Consider the following 25,280-nt stretch of genomic DNA (forward strand, 5'->3'; position numbering starts at 1 on the left):
CTAGTATTTGTTTGTAATTTTTTATCCTTGTGGATCAAGTTGGTCGATGTCAGGTGGCAAGTGTTTATTTATGTAACACAATCACCACATTTTACTTTGAAAGAAAGAATATGTACTATTGCACAAAAGCAGAACAAACATAAGTTTTTAATAAGCTTAATGTCTCCTATCGGTCGATGGTCAAACACTTTTTGAACTAACTGGAAATTTGTATTACCCTTATTAACTATTAAAAAAGAATTTAGGAATCTATTTTTTAACAATTATTTAAAGATATATTATTTAAGGGAAATATTGGATCTGAAAAATAAATATTTTAAATAGATCAGTAATTTATTAAAACTAGCCAGTCAGGGCTTCACTCCCTGGACCCCCAGAGCCCAAGTGAACCTCAGAGCCGACCAAAGGCCTCCCCAAAGTCTACTCCAGGGCCACAGAGCTTCACTTGCCATTCCCATCTAGCCAGAGAGCTTTGTCCCCTGTGTGTTTGTTACCTACATGGATATGTAAATACTGATAAATATTAATTTAAATATTCAGGCCTTATAGAAACCTGAAAAATACATAATTACAAAAGACATTATAGTAGTAGTAATTCAAGTACACACACCTTTGACAGTGAAAAATCCATTACTTATTTCTGTTGTCATGGAGACAGAAATGAAATGAAAGGATTAATTTTTTTTTATTTTGATAATTATCCTTAATTCATCATGACTTCATTTCCGAGGGGGCTAGGGCCTCTGACAATGGCTTAAAACCTTTCCTGGGATAACACAAATGTACCCTGCAAATTTGAAAGCAATCAGCCAAAAGCAATGATTCTCACTTGATGCCATTACAAACAGACAAACTTTTGGTTTTATATGTAAGATAGCAATGAAAATAATCATTTAATTCAGGTAAATCTCTTGTTATTACCTCTTCAAGAAAAATAAATACAATGATTTATATTTGCAGAATATCTGAATGTACTGTTAAGAGAGAATAGCACCTTAAATAAGTATAACAAAAGATTAATTTTTTTCTTTTATAGTCATCTTGAATTGATGCTAAGTAAATCCAGGACTGGTGAAATTAATTTCTTGTAATATTATAAAATAAAAAAAGGCAAAATTTTATTTATTTTCATTAGACATCACCTCTAATATGGCATTATGGTTTGTTATAGGTAAAAAGTATAACTGCTGTCATGAATGAAGGTTTGTGAGACAGATTTCAACCAAGCTGAAGTGGAAATTTAGAGGTTTTCAAGATCTCCTAGGAAGATAGAAAAATTTTAATTAATTTCCTGGTTTTAAGCGACTGATTTATGATGTTATTCCTACCTTTTCATTCAGTGCTATGCAAGTGGATATACACTAATTTCAGTTAAAATGTTTATAAGGGCACTTGAACACTGTTTTCAAGTGTTGTTCCCTCTTGTACTAGATTCAGGGTTAGGCTTGCCCTTTCATGAAATGATGGTACAAATGTGATAAGTAAATAAGAATGCCTGTAATATAAATTTTGTGATAATTTGATTTAGCATGTATTTTAAAAAATTTACTTATTTTGTGTACAATTCAGATGTAAAACTTCATTAGCATTATTCTTATTTATATATGCCACCTATGTTTTATCTATGCTATTTTCTATTAGATTTATTATTTATTTTATCAGAACTCATCTGGATCATAATGATTTATTTTAACCCTATCTTTACAAATTTGTTTTTTTGATAAGGCCTCTAGTTATAATTAAAGCAAGTTCATGGACTTGAGGAGTGGCACCTATTCTATGATTCCTCCAAGTATATCTTAACCTTTTAATCCCTAGGCATTTCCTGAATGAATTGCGAGTTCACTTGGAACTACAATCTGATTTTTTTTTATTTTTCCCCCTAATACTTTTTTAAAGCATGTTATTTGCGTTAACAGCAACTGATTTCTACTGTTTTTTAACTTGGTTAGGATGTACATGTTATTAAATAATTGTATAAAAGGTCACAAATAACCCAAGCATGTGGAATCCCTAATTATAAATAAATGTTGCACTGTTACGTTAAATATTTTTGTACAGGTACGCTTATCAATACTGTTTTTTTTCTTTCTTTACATTATGAGCATAAAATAAAATTATATAGTGGCCAACTACATACTTACTGACTAGAAAATGTAGTAAACAATAACAACCCTACAAGGTTCACCTCTACACCTATGATTTTTGTCAGTATCAGAATCGTCATTATCACTCACGCCTAATATTATACTACCATTATCACTAATTTTCCCCAAATCTTCAATGTCTGATTCAGGATTAGGAAGATACACAATTATTTCATCATCACGAATAAAAGATTTAGCCACTACAACACGAAGCAATAACTAACTACATGTATAACAACATAAACATAACCAAAATACTTCTCTTGGATAGCAACGTGAATACAGTTTAAGAAAGCAACAAAAAACAGAGGAATGTGTTATCGTTTGGAAATAGAGAAAAGTACCTTAAATTCATAACAGAGTGCATTACTAGTATTAACAAAGCAAATGTTCATGCACAGAGCTAGTAAATAATATTGCAACATACCGGTACGTGCGCTGCTGTGTAGAGACATTAGGGCACCAACTTACTGAACATTTGTAAGGATTAAAAGGTTAAAAGCAATACTGCTTCACAATAATAATAAATATCTTTCTGTATTATCTGTAATAGAATTAATACGAAAGAAACATATGATGTTATGAAAACTGTTATTGAAAAAATAAATTATTTTTGGACAGAACGTGTGCATGGACAGAACATGTGTGGAAATTTACAAGTTATAGCTCTTTTGTTAGGCATATGGTTAGGGTATAAAAAATACTGTTGTTTTATTAGTGAATGGGACAGCCAAGCTAGGGATCAGCATAATGTAGTAAAACAACAGAAAAAAGTGAAAACTTAACTCCTAGTGAAAATAACATTATTTATGAGTCACTAATTAATCAGAAAAAATATTTATGTTGCCCCTTCATACAAAATAAAAAATTTTGTAAAAACTTTTCTCAGAATAAAATTCTCTACATGTTTTGTTACTAAATATTCTGCATTTAACAAAGCTATTTAACTACAAACCTAAAAAAAAACTGGTTTTTTGACACCAAATTTTGTTTTACATCAGATATCTTAGAAACTGCTGTGGGACCTCTTTTACCCTACTTCCAACTCAGATTACATAAGAAACTACCAACTTTACTCCTTAATTTGGATCCCAAAAATTACAGTAGGGATTCTTTTTATTAGAACAGCTGAAATTCAGGTGAAATCTTTCACTAGCCACAACTCGAAAACAAAGTTTTTCCAGGCCTACGTTTATACGAACGTTTTTCATTATTTTCACCAGTAGAACATGTTCTGAAAGTGTTTCCGTTTCTTCATGGGACAACCACCCTGTAGATGGGTTTATTATACAAATTTAAGCTTAAAACAATTTTTTAAACATGATAAGTAAATTTGACAACTTTTTTTATATATTATTGATATGGTATCAAAATGTATCTTCCTAATCTACTGGAAATAGGCAGGAAAATTCCTGCATGAATCTCCACCATTTTCATGATATGCATTTATTAGTTTAATCTTACTTAATTTTTTAGTTATTTTTATTATAAATTTTAAACAAAAGTTAATTGTTATAACTTTAGTGTGAAAGTAGGTCAAGGTTTATGGGGGAAGCATAACTGTAAATTTCTTCAGACTTCCTAAGTATTTCTATAGAATTTGTTAGTCAAAATTATTCTCATTATCATTAAAATTATTATTAAAAATAAACAATTAATAATTATTACTATAGTTGTTAAGATAATAGTTACCTTTTCTGTTAAGATCACTACAATTTCTGTGTTAAGTACTGCTTACCTTTCTTAGCTTCAATTTTTAATCACTTGTTGACATGTTTTGGAACCACACTATTGTCAAAACTTATTGTACCGTATAATAGAAAAGAAAGATAAGCAGTACTAAACATTCCAGAGGTTCCAGGTTCAAATCCCAGTCAGGCATGGCATTTTTACAAATGTTACAAATCATTCATCTCATCCTCTGAAGCAATACCTAATGGTGGTCTCTGAGGTTAAAAAAATTACTATTTTAAAAAAATAAAATTTTCCTTTCTATTACTTACATCTTTTTCTACTTTCAGTTAAAATTAAACTCTAGTCCATACAATTGGCTTTGGCAAGGTTTTTCTAAATATATTTTTAATTGAAGTCATTTTGGGGCTAATGTTAAAATTATAATCATGTATTTAAGCACAAAAAATTTTTTTTTTTAAATTATAAGTAATTAAACAATTAAGTCACTTAATTATGCAATATTAATACATTTCATAATTTTCTTATGAACAGTGTATGATAAAATGTAATAATTTCAAACCACTATTGTCACGAAATACAGTAACTCTTCCAACTGAGTTTCAGACCAATTTCTTTTGTTAGACTTTCGGTTCAGCAATTGTCTAGACCACCCTCTGTCTTTGGAAATTGATCTCCCACTGCAGTACAAATAGTGATACGTACTTTCAAATAAATTAATTTTATCTAAGAAAGTACTTGCAGTGATCACTATAAAAACATATAAGTTTATAAAAAAATATAACAAAATAAGGAGTCATTAAAAAAAATAAATCAATAATAATAAAGTGTTTAAATCTACAAACCTAAATGCAGCAACTGCAGGTGGTGATGAATGTTGTAAAGACATTGTGTATGATGACTTATCTTTAATATATCTTAAATCCCATAATTTAACGGTTCTATCCAATGATGTAGTAGCTAATAAATTCTTATCCCTTTAAAAAAAAAAAAAATCAATTAGCTTTAAAAACCTCGCATAAAACCTTTTTAACTTTACCAACTATCACCAGTGTAACCTTCAAATGACTAACGACACACTGAAAAAACAATTTAAAAACAAATGGTGAAACAAAAACCATAATTAATTTATTCATACCACAAAGCACCCAATATCATATAAGCTCATTGTTCTCATATAAGAACTTAAATACAATAAAATACCAATCACAAACAAATAGATACATAGTTCTGTGTAAAATAAATAAAAATATGTAAAATATAGATATAACTTTAAAAAAAATGATCAGGAACAGTTACTTCTTTATTATCTGACAGAACACTTTATTTTCAACAAAATCAAATATTTTTACATTTAAGTTTAAACAATTGATGATGAGATTATCTTGAAAGTATTGCCAATAGAGGTGAGTAATAAAACTAAATTTATTATTCTTTTGATGGTTCATAATTTTATTAATGAAATTATATATACATTTAAATAAAGTTAAACAAATACAATGCATAATTAAAAATTAATCCTAGTAGCAAAATAAGCCAATAATAAATTAAAAATTAAACCCTTTACACTAGGGTTTTTCAGAAAATTCTCAGCCTGACAGATAGTGCAAGTATGACCAAATGACTATGTGATATTTGTAAAGTACGATTCTTTAGATGCGTGCTGGAAAGGTTCAGACACATGTGCTTAGTTGCTTGTTTGTGGTGATCGAGTAAAGAAAACAGGTTCTGACATATCCACAAACATTAAATCATTGAAGACTGAAAGTATGTGAGCCTGTTGATCATGAACATTTCAATAGACCATGTCTTCTACATTTTACATGATGTTTGGTGTATGAAAAAGCTTTCCACTCACGGGTGCCATATTTCAGTCCATCATAAATGCATCTAAATAAACACTTCTCAAGAATTTTTAGATTTAATTAATTGAAGAATCTCAATCTAAATAATACAGTACTTAGATTGAGTTTCTTCAGTTACCAACACATTTATTTCATCTATGTTTTAGACATAGATGAAATATGGATTCATCATTAGTCACCAGAGACAATGGGTGGGAGCAGGTGAGAATGCACTAAAAAAAGGGAAATATAAAGTCAGTGCTTTACATTTCACTGCTTTTTTTTATTTTTGTGGTATAGTACTTGTAGACTACCTGGAAAAGGTCAGGGCCATTACTGGCAGATACTACAACAGTACTGGACCAATTGAAGGGTGCTATTAAGGCTAAATGTCCACATCTGGCCAGAAAAAAAAGTGTTCTTTCACTGTAATAATGTACACAAATCATTTTGGGTTACTGCTGCATAATTTCTTGACCTGCACTTTGAAGTGCTTCATATGCACTGGATTTGGCTTCTGGTGATTACTTCCTCTTCTCAAACCTGAAGAAATGGCTTGCTGGTCAAAAATTCACTTTAAATAATGAGGTCAAAGCTATGTTGGTCAAAGCTATCACATTATACTGAGGGTATTAGAAAGTTAGAAAGTCAGTGGTCTAAGTGTGTCAAATCTTGAGGTGAGTATGCTGAGAAATAAAAACAAACTTCTGAAAAATCTTGTATTTTCTTTATCAGGCCGAGAACTATCCAAACAGTCCTTGTAATACTGACTTCTGTTTTACATTTCTTACATACCTTATAACATTACTTTGTCAGCAAAAATCAATATGAGAACTAAACTGTTTGATAATTATATCATTAGTATTTGTATTTTAAGTAAGTTAGATATAAATTTATTAAAAATTGCACTAATAAGTCATTTTAAAAATAATATAATTTAACAAACGGTTAAAATGCTATGATAATTGTATTATATTAATAGACTTGAAAACACATTCATAATAAAATGGTCTTAGTTTCTTAAGATGTGAGTATTGAAAAAATTCTATTAAATTATTCACATCTCTTGAAAAAAAAAAAAAAAATCATATTAAAAAATAAAAACATTCCTAAATAAAAATAACATTAATTCAAAACATATATTAAAAAAAAAAAAACAAAAATACTGAATAAAAAAAAATCAAAATCTATTTTATGTCAAAGATTTTTTAAACATTACCAAATTTTCATTAATAAAAATAAACATTCTGCATTACATCACTTGAAACCTTAATACATCTGGCAGTAGAAGCAATTCTGGATCGACTAAAGAATAGAAAATTCTTAGTCACATAGTTTTTCAATCTGATGTTTCTACGACTATTGTATTTGTTATCATGAAATAATTTACAAATATAGGAAACTGAACTCCCTACATCTGTTGTATAATATATTTGTAATCAGTAGTTGACAATGCTTACTGTACTGCTCAGAAGTTAAAAGAAAAACCTCTCCATTTTCAGAATGAAAGGAGACTCAAACTTATTATTCAACATTTAATCGACCCCAAATTTCTACATGCTTTGATAGAATATGTTTCAAGAGACTCGTCAAGAGAAGTTTGGTATACTATTTTACACCAATATTCACAATACTTGTTTCCCTGCATAATAGTGCTATGATTGATTCTGTAATATTCCTAGTAGTAGTCCCAATTAAATATAATTGCATTTTCCTACGTTTTTAAGGTTGTTTTGGACCTCCTGAGAACCACCTGAAGATTACACTCACCAAAAACTAGGTTGATTTCTTCATTTGTTACCGAAAAATAAAAATAAAAGGGTTTCAAAAAAATTCAAAATTCCATTTTAACCCTTGAAACTTGGAATCTCAAAAAATCTAGAAATTGGTTTTAGATACTCACATGAAGATTGTCACACAAAAAAAAAATCAAGCTGATACCTTCATTTGCTACTGAGAAATTAAAAAAAATAGTAAATTTCATTGTTATAGCATTTTACTCCTTTAAACTCAGAACTTAAAAAAATCCTTTCTTAGTGTGCAGTTTCATCATAAGAACATCCATACAAATTTTCATTAATTTATCTTCATTAGTTTTTGCTTTGGCATTGATAATGAATTGCTCATGATGTATTATCTTCTATTTCAATTCAACCTCTATTGAAAATATCTCTACTGAAAAATATCTTCATAGCGGCTTGCTGTAAGAGCATGAGAATTTAATGGGTTGTCATCTAGCAGCCCTAATGAAAGCACCTTTCAATAATAAATCCATTACAGTGCTGCACCAGCACTGTAATGGATTTATTATTTACAAGTTTAATAAATAATTTTTCAGTTTTAATATTTGATGGGAAATAATTTTTCACACAAAATGTAGATTATATTATATTTATCAAAACCTAGAAGGAACTTAGGATTGATACTGTGGATGAGCCGTCACTTTATTAACATCAAGTCGATCTAAAGGTTATACTGATTTGGATGGCTATATTCATTTTGGAATATCGCACAGTAGTTTGGTACTATAAGAGGGTGTGTACTGATGCTAAGATTGAGGCGGCTCAAGAGTAGTTTTTTTTACCATCTGCAAGAAAGACTTCGGCGAGCATAATATTAGCTGCCAGGAGCAATGTACGTGTCGGGACTTACCCTCACTAAAAAGCAGAATGCTGTAGGAAGTGGTGTTTGTTTACAAGACTCTTAATGCCAAAATAGGTATTGATATTTTAAATGTTGCACTTTTAAGTGTAACGAATCATCATCTCCTAAGCCTGTGTCGGAGAACACGTCTTTCGCTGTTGACTAGTATTCATGAATTAAGCAGGGACACTGATATTTTTGATGTGAGCTTTGTTAATAAGATCAATGATCAGCTACATATGTAATAGAATTTGTTTACTATAATATTAAATTAATATAATGTGTATCGCTTGTCTTTATCGTGCAATATACCAAGACTTTGCTGTTCCATTGCACAGAATAAAATAAAATTAAAATCATTAAATATATCAATACATATATTAATATAGTAGCTGGCCTGTCTAGCCAGAACCTGGACTCTCGGGGCTCAGGTCAGCCCAGGCGAATTTCAGAGCCAATACAGGGACGCCTCGAGGCCGTTTATAGAAAACTGAAAAGGAAACTGAATTACAAAAGATAGAATAATAGTAACTAAAGTACACACACCTTTGATGATGAAAAATTCATAACTTATTTCTTTACCATAGTGTCAAAAATACAATAATCAGGTAAAAGAATTAATCTATTTTTTCCTAAATGAATATCTTTAATTCATAACTTCATCCTCCTCATGGGCGAAGAAATAATGAATATTTTTAATATCTTAACATTCACGGGAGCTAGGGTCTCGATCAGTAGCTTAAAATGTTCCCTGGGATAACAAGAATGTATCCTGCAAATTTGAAAGTAATTGGTTGATCAGTTCTCGTGCGATGCGATAACAAACAGACAAACTTTATATATATATATATTTATTTTCGAATAACTGTGATCTGTTAGATCGAGAGAGTACCTGATGCATGCAAAAGTTAGCCTTCAACCTACAAACATATAACCAGTTTAAATTTTGAAAATCGGACAATTGTTTGCAGAGATATTATAGAAGAACCCATTACACATCCTAAAACAGGGGGTGCCCCAAGGGCATCCCGTTTGTTACCGATTGATGGTGATAATTGGTCTAGCCTCCCACAAGGTGCTCGCATACTTCACCACTCTAGCCTCACACAGTCCCCACATGAAGCCCATTATTATTAAACAGAAACTTTTTAAATATGTTTAATATTATTTTATTTAATGTAAATTTAATTCTATTATTTTTTGTAATATTATTCATTCGATTGTTTTTGAATCATTCATTTCACACAGTGGCAGAGGCTCACAGTTCACAGTTCATTAATTCAATTTATTAAAATTTGTTCTTCGACTGGCAACTCTCCACTACTACATATAAATATATATTTCTGAGATGAAATATATAAAAAATCCTTCTCAGTAATTCCCAAACTGTGCCCATGATGCCCTGGAGAGCCAAGGCCCCTTCACAATGGCGCCGTGAAATATTGTTAAAGCTTTGTAATTAATTGTACCAAGACATTTATAATTATTAATTTAATGTTAATCAAGTAAAAAAATATTGAAGATGTAATAATTTTATTTATTTTTATCTCTTGTTTATGAGTAGTCATAATTAGGGTAGGGCGCCATGAAAAAAATTTAATTGAAAAAGGGCACCACAACTCAGAAGTGTTTGGGAACCACTGTTCTATATAATAGTATAGATAATAATATATAGATAAAACGAGTAATAAGCTTTATGTACTACAACAACTAGTAATGCCCGGTTTTAAATTAACCTTAACTAAAAGAACAATATTGCTTTTTCTACACTTTAACAAACCTTTACAAAAAAACAAAAGATCATGTGTAGTATCCACTGTTAATAACATAGAAAACACAAAAATGTTTCAACAAGAAAGACAAAACAAAAAATGTATGGATAATTTATTTATCAACACTTATTTTTCTGTTAGGATTTATTAACTCAACAGAATATAAAACTAAAACAGATTTACTAACTAAAAACAGAATAATAAAATAATCATAATTAAACCATCAAAAAAGAACTATAAAATAATTTTTATTAACCTCTATTAAATATCAATTAACCTCTATTCAATATCAGCGCTTTAATACACATAAAAATATTATATACTGTCAATACTTATGAAATAATCATAATCAATTTTATATGTTACGAAAATTTTTTGATACATCGCTTACATAAAAATAAATTAATGAACTGCCAGACAGAATCTGAAATTAGTAATCTTCAAGTTAGCCCCACCACAACTGCAAATAGGAATATTTGAATGCAACCTTCATTGATCTAAATAAAATGACCAGAAACGGCTGTTACTTATCTGACAATTCATATTGCATAATTAAAATATAAACATGGTGTATTTTAAGTTATATTGAAGTTATCTCAAATGCAATACTCTGTTAAACAAGATAAGTAGCAAAAACTTCATACTTCTATTAGCGGCTTGTGTTAAAAATAATTTAACATCAAAAAAGATTTAATAATGTTTTTAGAAAAAAACAATTTATTTTTTTAATTTTATATATTTTTAATTTTTTGCAGACAAATTTTTCATTAATTTATTACCAGATTACCGATTTCAGGACTATCCTGACATAGATACTTGTTGCTTTTCATGTACCTTGAAAATGAAAATAAATAATTAAAAGCAGACAATTTATTATTAAATACTAAATAAAGATATGTTAAATACAAGAGTTGAACTTTATTAATTGAATTTAAAAAAAATAATAATTTTAACGTTTAACTGTTTACTAATTTATGTTTACATTTATAAGAATTAAATTTTTATCAGATTCACAAAAAGTAATAAATATTTGCAAAGGAATAATCCCTTAATCTATAATACATAATTGTAAAATTCATCCGCTACAAAAAATTGTTTTTCTAAATTCTGCAAGAAATACTCAATGTAAACAATTTTCGTATCTTAATTAATACAGAGTGATTCAAAGAAACGGGAAATTTAAAAAATGAAATAACGTTAATGAAAAATTTTACTTAGAAAATGAATTTTATTTCATGTAATTGTACAAATGTTGCCATTTTAGGATACATACATTTTAGTTTATTTTTTAAAGATGACATCTTGCAGGTGACCTCTTCTTCTACGTAAACACTCACGAAGTCTCTTCGTTAAATTGTTCATGGTTTGATGTAACATCTCAACTGGAATTTCTGCAATTGCTTCTCTGATCTTTGCCCTCAGTTCTTCCGTTGTAGCAGGTCTACTGTGGAACACTTTGCTTTTAAGGTGACCCCACAAAATGTAATCCCAAGCTGAGAGATCAGGCGATCTGGGAGGCCATCTAATGTCACCATTTCATGAAATGACACGTTGTCCAAACAATTGGCGTACAGCTGCCATCGATATTCGTGCAGTATGTGACGTTGCTCCGTCTTGTTGAAACCAGGCTGTGTTAAGAATCGGTGGAAATCTCTTTTGTTGTTTCACAAGAAAAGTTTCAAGCATGTCTACGTAACAAGCCGACGTCACTGTAATCGCAAGACCGTTGTCATCGTCAAAAAAATAAGGGCCTATAACACCATAAGTTGACATAGCACACCACACGGCCATTTTCTGGCTGTGCAACGGATGCTGGTGTAGCTGCATAGGATTTTCTTGTGCCCAGTATCTGAAATTTTGCTTGTTAACAAATCCACTGAGGTGGAAATGCGCTTCGTATGACATCCACAGTTCGTGAACAAACTCTTCGTTATCATTTATCTTCTGAAGCATTACATTACAGAATTGTGCTCGCACAACTGCATCGTTCGCTTTCAGTTCCTGGACGATCTGCAACTTGTATGGATGGAATTGCAAGTCCTTCACTAACATTCTTTGAACACTTGAACTATGCAATTGTAAACATGCTGAGAGATGACGGATTGACCGATGGACTTTGTGTGACAGCATCTTGTAAAGCTTGAACATTCTGTGGTGTACGGACGGTTTGCTCACAGCCTGGAGGTTTTCATTGCCGAACCAGTTTACTCAAAATTAGATATCCATGTTTTAATTGCATGTGCTGATGGAACAAGGACGTGCCGTCCCAGATTAAAATGACGGCAAAATTCTCTATGTGCTCCCTCCACACTGTCATTGTTTTTGTAAAACGCTTTGATAGCAACTGCACATTGCACACCACTCCAAGGATCCATGACAACTAAATGGCAGGTTAGGTTAGAGAGGCTGGCACCACTTATCAAGTGGTACCAATCGCCCACGGCTACCAACACAACTTTTAAAATTTCCCGTTTCTTTGAATCGCTCTGTATATATAATGGTTGGCTGAAATGTAGTAACTTACTCCCCCCTATAATTTTTAGAAAGGAGGTAACTGTATGTGGTTTGCAGCATTCTTCCTTATACTGAGGGATTACTTCAACGAATGTATATTTCACTCTTTTTGATTTTCAGGTGGCAGTGGATGGGGAGGGGGACGACAAAAATTTCAAAAGGTTCTGATGATCATTTGATATATCCTTTTAAAGAGCTTCATGAAATGAGAAAAATGATGTAATAAATCTGAATTCTGATGATCCAATCCAAAACGATGACGTTGTTTATTTCAGATAGTAAGGTTGTATGTTCCCCTTTAATTTTTTTAATTTTAGGTATCCCGATTCTTTCTTTAGAATTTTTCTCCGATAAGAGAGACTAACTCAGAGTTAGAGCTAACCAATTTTGAGTATTCGGCCTTTGGTGGTGGGGGTGCTGGAGCAATAACAAATTTTAAATGGGACACATGGTCTCTTTTGTGACACAAGCAAAACGGTATCAAAAGGTGAAGTGTTTTACTGTTCTTTTTGACTTTTTGGAGTTAAGGTCCTAATAGTGGTGTAATAATCATTGAGAGTCATTGCGAGTCAATTTAATTCAATACAGTGAGTTAAAAACTATTTTGAATTAGTTTTTTAGAACTTTAAGGTAAAAATATTAACTAATATAGAGTAAAATTTTCTAAGTGTAACGGCAAGCTTTGTCTTGTCTGTTACGTCACCAGTAAAAGAAGTAAACAAGAACTTGTAAAAATTTTTGTAGATTTTATACTGCGAGAATTTTTCTAAGTGTTGAGACATACTTTATACGGACATTCCTTATCCTCCATATTTCCTGTAATATTAACAATAGAACCAAACTTCCTTGAGATCTATCGGAACCAAAAACTTCACTACCCTTTCACCCCCCAAAATTTTTGACCCTATTATCAGATAGATACATTTTACCTCCCCTCCAAAAAATATTTTGTGGCACCTGCCCGTGTGGGGTATCATTGGATGTGGAATCGCACCCTGATACCAAATCCAAGGTATGAGATGACGTGGCTCGCTGCCCGTTGAGGATACAGTCTCGCAAGGGGCTGGACCCTCACGAGGGAATAGTGGAAAGAAGAAAAACACTACAGAAGAAACCGAAGGAATGGACATCAGTGTAGCTAGTCAAGATAAGATAAAAGGGAAAGCCATTGAGGGGAGAGTGGCAACAAGAGCAAGAACCGGCTCATCAGAGGAGGAGGAGGCCCTTCTTACCTTAAAAGAAGTCACTTATAAGTTAGGGAATGCATTGGTTCAACTGAGACAAATGACAGGTAAGGCGAGTGCAACAGCAATTAAAGCACACGAAAGAGAATTGACAGACATATATAATGAACTACTGAGACTCAACCAAGAGTCACTGGACATGACAAATCAGAGCACACAGACCGAGGGTCACTATAAAAGTGAAATGTCCGACATACTTGACGTCGACTTATCAGATGAACAACTCATCGACCGATTACCAACTAGGTGGTCCACATGGGTGATGAACTGGCTGACTCAGGTAAGTGCCCTAAAACCTGGAGAAGACAGTTGCCACTTTGTGGACTTAAATGGTCTGAGGCCCAACAGCAAGTACGCAGTGGCGAGACCGGGTGCAATGATTTTGCAGGATTCCACAATTCTGGATGATAATAAAATAACTACAAGAGGAACATAATATACAGTCATTTACGATTCTGGTAGCAGAGACAAGGCTATGGCGACCCATGTAATAAAGGCACTCAGAAGGGTGGTTGGAAAATCAGAGTCCTCCGTTTTCGTAATGCCCACCGGCCCGGCTGGAATATTAATTAAGAAAATTGTAATATATCTTATAAGGAAGGGTAAAACCCTCCCTAGAATGGTTCTTCCTAACATGAGTGATCAGGGGAGAGCAAGGTCTAGATCAGCATCGGCGAGACGAGGAACGCCACTGGTTGTTGAGAGTAAAACGGTAGTCGTTAAAGCACCGGGAAGGTCATATGCAGAACTCCTAAAAACCATGAAAGAAAAAGTCAAAGGAGAAGAAGCCGGGGAGATACTGTCTAAAGGCAGAGAACAACAATTAGAGGTTAGAATAAGCGGGACGCAAAAAGCAGGAGAGTTCTCTCCATTACTTAAGAACCGGGTAGAGAAACTCCAGGTAGACATCAGAACAAAAGGGGATCGTAAAACGGTGGTACATGTGAAGGACATGCTCTGTGATACCACGGAATAAGAGGTCAAAGAGGCGGTGGAAAAGGTACTTGGCGTAGAAGAAAGTTTTCAGGTTACACCTCTAAGAGAGGCATATGGGAACACCAAGAATGCCACGGTGATCACCACTTATAGGGGAGCGACAAAACTCATTGCATCTAGACTGAGAGTCGGATAAGTGAACTGTAGAGCATATATTAGAATGGAAAATGAGAAATGCTACCGCTGCTGGGGGACTGAGCATGGCAGGAGAGACTGCAGAGGACCGAATCGATCTGACTTGTGCTTTAACTGCGGGAGATCGAGCCATGTGATTAAAGACTGCAGGGAAGCAACAAAATGTCTAGACTGCAGAAGTACGGCACACAGAACTGGCAGTTTGAATTGCAATAGGAATCATGAGTAAGATACTCTTAATAAATAACAATAGAAGTTTACTATCATGCGATTTGTCTACGGAGATTGCCACAAGGGGCAACTTCAACTTCCTGGTAGCCACTGAACCTAATGTATATTCAGTGGCTAGAGGTCAATGGGTACCAGATAGAAACCGGGATGTGGCTATCAGGGGGATTGTAGGTAACATAGACTACAATCTATACTACAGAGATGAGGGTATTGTGGCTATAGAGTTGTGTGAAATAGTAATCATTGGGGTATATATCATCCCAAACTGCACTCTGGAGCTTTTACAACACAAAATATTTAGTCTAAAACACGTCATAATGCGGTCCCGTAAGAGAGCAATAATGCTAGGAGACTTCACTTTTTTATAAGAGATTTCAATTGCAGAACCGCCCTGGCTGGGTGGTTCCTGGCTGCTTCCTCTAATGACAGAGGAAGAATTCTAGAAGATCTACTGGAGGTTACTGGTGCGATTTGTGTGAACCCCACATACGTATGTGGGTGACGGAATACCCACATACAGTGCTAGGGGCACGAATCGATTATCGACCTGGTAATAATAGATAGCAGAATACGTATCGACACAATTGATTTCTCAGTGCTTAATGAAGAGTCTGGAAGTGACCACAAGGCTGTTTCGATTACCATTAAAGACCGTCCTTCAAGAGTAATGCAGATAAACATCAACCATAGACTGACAGATAATCAGATTCACTGTGTGACAAGGGAAGCGGCAAATAAGATCATGAATTGTGCGAGGATAGATCCAGAGATATTTCAAAATATAATTAAAGACGAAATAGCCAATATACCACAGAATACCAATAAACATCATCGGTTTATTGGTGATCTAGTGACATTGAGGATCAAAGAAGAATAATGAAGAGGAATAAGAGAATAGCCCAGCGACTACGAGCCCGAACGGGTATGGAAGAAGAAGGTCGCCTAGCCGTAGAAGAATACAGGAATGCCAGGAAGAAACTTAACTTCCTTATAAAACAATCCAAGAAAAGAAAATGGCAGGAGCTGTGTGATGATCTGGATGCCGACCCCTGGGGGAAGGCATTCAGGATCATATCCAAACGTTTGGGTAGACATGTGCCGACATTAAGTAACGAAATGTTGGCACTACAAGTAAGAGCCTTGTTTCCTAGAGAGGAGTCTGCTAATAGAGAAGTGATCAGATGTGAAGGTGGTAGATTCACACAACAGGAAGTCCTTGAGGCAATTAAAAAACTGAATCATAAAAAAAGTCCAGGACCGGACGGAATACCGGCTGCTGTTATTAAAGGACTGGCAAGGATTATCCCCTGGGAAATTGTAGACATAGCCAGTTATGGTCTGCAAAACGGCATTTTTCCTGATTGCTGGAAAGCAGCCAGGATAGTATTCCTCCCCAAAGCAAGAACTAACAACGGACAAGGAGGTTACAGAACAATCAGTCTCATAAATAACATGGGTAAAGTCGTTGAAAGATTAATAGCAGCCAGGCTGAGAGAAGAACTCGAAGAGAGGAACTGCTTACATCCAGAGCAATATGACTTCAGGAAAGGACATTCAACAATAAACAAGATAAATAGAGTCAAGAACTGGGCCTTAGCAAGCAGAAGAGGATTGTGGAGGACCAGGAAACTCCCCTTAATGGTAATGCTAGACATTAAAAACACATTCGGATCCGTTTCATGGCCATCAATAATTGAAGCATTACAAGGAATGAACATTAGCGATTACCTGATTAATTAAATCAATCAATACCTTCATCAAAGATATATTGAAGTGAAAACGCTAGAGGGAAAGTCTACATTCCAAATTTTTGGAGGTGTCCCTCAGGGGTCCGTACGTGGACCCATCCTCTGGAACATCTTTTACGATAAGGTTTTCAGACTGAACTACCCGGAGGGGGTATTTATGGTCGGGTATGCTGATGATTTAGCGGTTTTAGTTGAAGATAAGGTTGTCGTGAACATAGAGGAAAAAGCCAATTGGGCTTTAAGCCTAATAGACGAGTGGTTACAAAGGAACTTGCTGCAGATATCCCCTACGAAATCTAGCTGTATTATTTTTTCTGGAAGAAAACGGATAAGGAATATTAACTTAGACATTAGAGGAGAACGAATTATGGAGGTCAATAATGCAAAATAGTCGAGTTGGAGACTTCCTCGAGTGCACACAGGATTTATTCGCTCTGCGTTTTTGCTATTTTTTTGGTGGTTTTTTCGGTGAATTTTTTGGAACTGGACATTGGTATTTCTTGTGGCATGGATAATGGACTTATATACTAAATTTCGTGAATTTTGGTTGTGGATTGTTAAAGTTATTAATGTTTTTCTGAAAACTAACAATTTTGAGTTTAGTGAGTTATTTTTTATGATTTCTCCGACCTTTGGGCCGTTGAAAGTGATCAGCGAGAGTGACATTCAATAACTGGTGTTTGAACTGAACCTATTACAATCATGGAGTGAGTTAAGAACCTTTTTTGACTTATTTTTTAGTATTTTAACGTTATAATTTATACGTATTGTAGAAAGAAAATTTCCTAAGTCGATCGACAGGCAAAAGCTTGCCGATGATGTAATAATTATTAACTGTAAACAAGGACTTAGTTTTTATTTCAACAAATTTATAAGACAGAATTTTTCTAAGTTATAGACCCACAATTATAAGGGCATTTCCTTTTTCCTTTATATCTCCAATACCAGATACAATATTTCCAAAATTCCAACGGATCTATCGGAAACAGAACTTTTCCCATCTTTTGACCCCCCCAATTTTTCCAACCATAGATTCGGATAGATACATTTTACCTACCCCCCCACTCAAAAAAATTTTTTTGGGGCACCCGCCCGTGTGGGGGTGTCGTTGGACGCGGAATTGAGTCCTAAGTCCAGCGACGCGACATGCGACGACGTGAGTCCCTTCCTATTGAGGATATGACCTCACAAGGGGCCGGACACTAAAGAGGGACTGGCGGAAGGAAAGAACATGTAACAACGGAGTCTGAAGTAATGGATACTGGCACTGGCGGGACGATTACCAGTCAGGATAAAAAGAACTGGAAAGTGGTTGAAGGCAGAGGGGCCAAAAGAGCTAGAGCTCGCTCATCAGAGGAGGAGGAGGCTCCTTTAACATTGAAAGAGGTAACGCATAAATTAGGCAATGTGTTAAGTCAAATGAGACAGATCTTGGGAAAAACAAGCATGACAGTAATGAAAGCCCATGAACGCGACTTGACTGAAATATATAAAGTTACTTAGGATCAACGAGGAATCGGTGGATACAGTTAATTAGAGTACACAGACTGAGTGGCTATCCAAAAACGAAATGTCGGACATCTTAGATACCGATTTGTCCGATGAACAGCTTATGGACAGACTGTCATCAAGGTCGTACCATGGGAAGTTGTGGACGTAGCTAGTCATGGGCTACAGCATCGTACGTTCCCAAAATGTTGGAAGACTGCAAGGACAGTGTTTTTACCTAAGCCAGGGGTAAATAACGGACAGGAAAGTTTCCGACCCATCAGTTTAATCAATAATATGGGCAAAGCTGTCGAACGTATGATAGCCAACAGACTCCAAGAAGAACTTGATGCAAAAAACTGTTTACATCCAGACCAATATGGATTTAGAAAAGGTTTTTCCACAATTTATGCACTAAGCAGAGTAACAAACTGGGAAAAATCAGTCAGAAGAGGCACGTGGAGAACAAGACGATTACCCCCTAATGAAACAGTTAGACATCAAAAATGCTTTTGGGTCGGTGCCATGGTCTGCTATAGTTGAAGCATTGATGAGAATGGATATTTCTAGCTATATAATTAATCAAATCAGACAATACCTGCACGAGAGGTATATCGAAGTCAATACAGTTGAAGGCTTGGTTTCCTATCGGATGTTCGGGGGTGTTCCACAGGGGTCCATGCTCGGTCCCCTGCTTTGGTACATTTTTTACGACCAAGTCTTTAGGTTACACTATCCAGAGGGTGTGACTATTGTTGGGTATGCAGACGACATGGCAATCCTGGTAGAAGACGGGGATATAAACAATCTAGAGAATAAAGCCAATAGAGCCTTGATCCAGATTGATGAATGGTTAAGAGACAATCAGCTGCAGATATCTACGGCAAAATCCCAATGCATTGTGTTCTCGGGCTGGAGAAGAATGAGGAATATAAATGTGGAAATAAGAGGGGAGCGCATACAAGAAGTTAATAACACAAAATACCTGGGGGTTGTGTTGGACAAGAACCTCAGGTTTAGTGCACATGTAGAAATGATATGTAAAAGGATTGCTCCCACCACCAGATCACTGAGGGGATTGTTCAATAACAATAACGCACCCAAAACGTCAGTCAGGAGGTTGATAACCTCTGCGGTAATGTCATCGATGCTGTACGCTGTGGAGAAGCAATAAACGTACAGAGGAACATGTGAAAACTGAGGAGTATACACCGTCTAGCACTAATAAGAACAGTAGCAGGGCGAACAATTTCATATGGGGCGTTGTGTGTTCTGGCGGAGGTGCCACCCATAGAATTATTAATAAAAAAGCGAAGATTGAGAACAGCAGGAATGCTAAATAGTGAGGTGGAAAACATCATTGTGAGTGAATGGCAGAATGAATGGACTGGATTGCAAATGGGGACATGGACTAGACAATTGATACCTAATTTAGATAACTGGCTAAACAAGGAAAAAGGTAACATGAACTTTTACATGACGCAGATAATGACCGGTCACGGGTCCTTCGGCCAGTATCTATACAGATTTGGTAAGCGAACAAGCCCTCAATGTATCTATTGCCAAGAGGCAGATACCGTGGAACACACGGTTTTCACGTGCCAGAGATGGGAGAACTTAAGATACGAAATAATAATAAACAATTTAACTGTGGAAAATCTAGTGAGTTGGCTAACGAGTAACAATAATAACTGGGATTGGTTCGCAAACTTCGCTGCAGTGGTTTTCAGAACGAAAGAGGAAGACGCGAGGCGCCAAGGACTTTAGGCACGGTGTAGGGAAGGGAGGACAGTCCATCCTAGGAGGGCCTGTATGCTGAGGTGTGCAGGTTCCTGTGATGGGGATGGAACTCCTGGGGATACTGTGAGAGGGGAAAAGAAAAGAAAAGACCGAGTCCCGGCTGGCGGTGTTGGCACTGGGGCTCTTCAGAGTTTCCGGGGCCGGCATCGTCAGTTAGAGGCAGGCATCATGACCGAGTCCCGGTTCACCGTGGAAGGGGTGGGGGATGGCATCGCCGGACCTCGCTTTCGAAACGGGGAATTAGAGGCAGGCATTAAAAAAGAAAAAAAAAGATCCGAGACTGGGAAGGCTAACCTGCCAAGCCGGGCGCACAACCGGTGGGTGGGGGACGCCTCCTTAGAGTATATGGACACTCTCCCCAACTGAGTATACTTAATTGGATATCCGGTTGGGGAGAGAAGGGAAAAAAAAAAGAAAAAAATAATAATGCAAAATACCTTGGCGTTATATTGGACAAAAGCCTAAAATTCAGGAACCATGTCGATATGATATAAGAGGGTAACCCCCACTATCAAGGCTCTGTGAGGTCGCTTTCATAACCACGGCGCACCAAGAATGGAGACTAGGAGATTTATAACTGCAGCCACCACGTCTGTGATACTGTATGCAGCCCCAGTATGGGGAGACGCTATGAACACCTACAGGAACAAAATTAAACTAAGAAGTGTTCATCGGCTTGCTGCAGGGTACAGGACCGTTTCATATGATGCACTGTGTATACTGACTGAGGTCCCCCCTATTGATCTACAAGTCAAAGGGCGTATATTAAGATCTACGGGACTGTCAAGAGACGAGGTTGCAGTATTAATAGAGCAAGAATGGCAGAATCCATGGGCTCGCTCAAGCGTGGGGGATTGGACCAGAAGGCTAATCCCTAACATAAGAAATTAGAAAGGTAAAAAAAGGGGTAACATAGACTTTTATGTTACACAATTATTGACGGGTCACGGCTCCTTTGGTCAGTATTTATATAAAATTGGAAAAAGGGCTACAGCTCAGTGTGATTACTGCCAAGAGATAGACAACGCTGAACATAGTATTTTTGTCTGTCCCAGGTGGGCACGCAACAGAAGTGAGATCTCTGCAAACAATCTAACACTGGATATTTTAATCAACTGGCTGGTGTTCAGTGATGGAAACTGGGATTGGTTTAGCTAGTTTGCGGGTAAAGTCCTCCGATCAAAGGAAGAAGAAGCTAGAAGACGGGGAATGTAGGTGAAAGTAGGGATGGTAGGACAGTCCCTCTGTGGAGGGCCCGTATGCCAAGGTATGCGGGTTCCAGAGAAGGGAGGGAACTCCTGGGATGGTTCCCTGCTGAGATGGTGGAGGGCGGCGTAGCCAGACCTCATATCTGAGGTGGGGAATTAGAGGCAGGCAAACAAAGAAATAAAGATCCGAGACCGGGGAGGCTAACCTATCGTGCCGGGCGTACTACCGGTGGGCGGGGGACGCCTTCTTAGAGTAAATGCGTAAATGGTAAATCCGGTTGTGGGGAGAAGGGAGAAAAAAAAAACCACCAAAAGAAAACCAGTATCCACGATCTAGTATTCAAATCCGTGTAAAAATAACTAATTTTGCTAGGACTTGAACGCTGGAACTCTTGACTTCCAAATCAGCTGATTCAGGAAGAAAACATCAACCTATCTGATTTGGAAACTGCTCGTTCAATGCATTTCTCAAGTTGCAATCATATGTGGAGGAGCTAACTGGAAGAATAGATCTTCTCTAATGAATAAAGGTTGTCCGTTTGGTATATTGAGGTACTACCTCAATTCCGCATATCAAATGCAGTAACTGTTTCTTTGTATGTTAATATTTCTCCATTTAAAAATACTATTTCTACTCTTTCTTGAATTAAAAAAAAAAAAACATTGTTTTTTACAGTAGATTTTCCATCACTGCTTTTTACTGCAAAAGAAATTTTTTCCATATATTATGTTTTTTATTTAAGTTAGAAAATAAAAAGTTTTCTAAGTCAGGTTAAACTTTTTTAATCTAATTTTTTTTTAATTTTGTAATTTAAAGTTTTTTAAAGTTACTAATAAAAAAAAATACAAAACACAAAACTTCACTCAAAAATAACACTAATGTATTTCAACTCTGTTAGCTACTTATCACAACATTAACAATGAATATAGATTTAAAAAAATGTAAACTTATATTTTACTTGTTTAATTGTTGATCGGCTGTTGAAATTGCCAATTATGAAATAAAAATTACTTTCTTAAAAGTTTCTAATGAAATAAAATTTTTAATGTGAAAAAATGAGTAAATCGATTTTTATTTAATGATTTTAAATTTAAGACTGTAAGGTTAAAGAAGTATTTGAAACATTTTAATAATTCATTTTTTTCAATTTTTAATTAACATAATGATATTTTGTAATCACTATATTGGCTTCAAAAGTCAAGAATTTAATTTATTGATTCCATTTTTCTTGCCTTGCAATGACCTTTATCACATGACCAAATGTCTCATTTAAAATTTTTGAGCTGCCACTGCCCCCCACCATCCCTGAAGGTCAAATACTCTAAATTGGGGCTTACTGAGTTAGCCTCTCTTATTGCAAAAGATTTCGAAAAAGAAAATCATACCTCAAATAACAAAGAAATTAAAGGGGGCATACAACGTAGTTCTAGCTATCTGAAACAAACACATTGTTGGCCACCATTTTGGACTGGGTGATCAGAAATTGTATCATTTTTCTCACCTCAATGGACTCTTTAAAATGATATATCAACTGACCATTGGTCCTACTTGAAATTTTTGAGTTGCCTCCTGCCATCCAAAAATAAGAGTGAAATATACGTTTACTGAAGTAGCCCTTTGGTATAAGGAAGAATGCATCCAGTTATCTCAATTATAAAATGTTAGAGGGTATAAGTTATTTTTCAGCCACCTGGTACATAATACACACACACACACAGTGTTTCATAAAGAAATGAAAAGAATCTCAGAACATGCTCTACAAGTGAAAATAAAGAAAAAAGTTTCATATAAGCAAGGATTTGGAATCGTTTCATTTCCAGTTATGGTTTGCGAAACATTTAACCCTGTAAAATGAAGCCATACATAAACTCCTGGAAATTAATCTTAAAGAGTAATTTGATGGTTTAATATAAACTTTGTAACTAAAAATAAAACAGGCCCCAGACTCTTGACGCTAGCAATTTTTGTGAAATTATTTTAAAACATAAAAATATTTTGTTGCAAAACACAATTTTTTAGGTTTGATTTATAATCTGGTTAAATTATCAGTAAACAAATAAAAACTTTGTTACAAGATTTATAGAAAAGATAATTCTGAGAAAACTATGCAAGTAATGTCAACTGAATATAAAGATGAGGTAACAAAACTTTATTTTTATTAAAAACAAAGAGTCTGCAATACAGCATAAAATACTGTATTAAAAGTTTAAATCAAAGCAAAATTTACTTGTAGATATTGTAGATAATATTTAGATATGCACATCTAAAAAAAAAATAAATAAAAAAAGAATAAGATGATAGTTTAATAGCATTATTTAAAATTCATTCAGCAATATTAAAAATAATACTATATAATTATTCATTATTTAATAGTTTTGAAAAAATAAATAGAGAAATTTTTATTCAGTAAGACAGCTGTATTGATATCTGATCAACAACTAAAATTTATTTACTGGATTTGAATAGTTTGTATGACTTAAAAGCAAAATTACAGTGCGCGTTTTCAGTTTTCCAGTGACGAATATGCAGAATAATTTTTGTTTACAGCTACTGTAATGGAAATATTTCACAAAGTAAAATCTATTTTATTTACTAAAGAGGCAATTTTTTCAAGGGATAATAATTGGTGAAATAATCATCATTGGAGTTCTGAAAATCCACATGACCAACAGAACGGAATAGTGTTTTCCGAACACAAATTTCATGTTGATGTTTGGTGTGATATTATTGATGAGCAAATTAATGGACCATCTTTTTTTTTGCAGATTGTCTTCAAATGGATACTTCTACATGGCTTGAGAAATGTGCACTTAAATTTGTTGGAAAATAACCAGTTCTTTTGAAAGACAATCAACTACTAACAAGACAAAATATGATTTTCCATCATGAAGTTCCAACAATTTCAGTGGGGCTTTATTCTATCCTTGAAGCAGAAAAATGGGTCAAATATTTCCTAGTTAAAAATAAAAAACAAAACGTTTCCAGAGCCATGTTTATACAAACTTTGTTCTTTATTTTCACTTGTAGAACATGTTCTGAAATTCTTTCCTTTTTTTTATTTTTTTACTTTTGAACATATATGTATTAAGTAACATGATCTTATCATTTGAAAACTTCCTTTTTTCAATACACTATTGAACCAACAGGTTCATTATCAGTTAATTCAGATATCTTTATATAAGCACACAATTTTCATTATTAAACATCCTACAAATTGACATACTGATCGTGAAATTGCACAATTAGTATTAATTACTAGAAGTGTACCAAACCTCACTACTTTACATTTTACCACTTTCAAATATTTTTTAAATATTTGCCATTTTAGAGATCATCTCATTTATATTGCTCAGATATTTTATTTCTGAATTTAAATAAAAGTTCAATAATCTTTTTGTTATAATTGTTTACTTGTTTTACCTATGTACTTTATCATAATCATAACATTTAATTTTTTATATAATAGTAAAGTTACATTTTTCTGAATTAAGTGACTATGTATTGTATTGTATTGCATTGCATTACATAAATATTATATTTATGGTTACAGATTTATAAGACAATCTAAAAAAAACATTTATCAAACTTTTTTAATATTATTATTTATAATAATAATAATAATACAGCCCAAAAAAATATGAACTATATCATAAATCTAATGATTTACTGGGATTCAAAAAGGACTTCACAACTTTAAAAGCATAAAGATATTTATTGAGATAACTTACAGATTCGGTTGAGGTCTTATTTCATAGCAAAATACATGAAGTTTTCACTCTTGTAATTTATTAGTACCGAATTTGGCTGTCACCAGTGT

At 34.3% G+C, this 25,280-nt stretch overlaps 1 protein-coding gene across 6 annotated transcripts in view; it reads right to left on the reverse strand.

Moving 5' to 3' along the window:
* LOC142334151 (DNA damage-binding protein 2-like) overlaps positions 1-25,280 on the reverse strand; it is a 90,104-nt gene that overhangs the window by 21,649 nt on the left and 43,175 nt on the right. For all 6 annotated transcript variants that reach the window (XM_075381922.1, XM_075381923.1, XM_075381918.1 and 3 more), the window contains exon 6: positions 4,685-4,816. In XM_075381922.1, coding sequence (XP_075238037.1) covers positions 4,685-4,816 — 132 coding nt within the window. The remainder of the gene's footprint in view (positions 1-4,684; positions 4,817-25,280) is intronic.

This window comes from Lycorma delicatula, chromosome 13 (genome assembly GCF_047948215.1).
Source record: "Lycorma delicatula isolate Av1 chromosome 13, ASM4794821v1, whole genome shotgun sequence".
Lineage (NCBI taxonomy): Eukaryota > Metazoa > Arthropoda > Insecta > Hemiptera > Fulgoridae > Lycorma > Lycorma delicatula.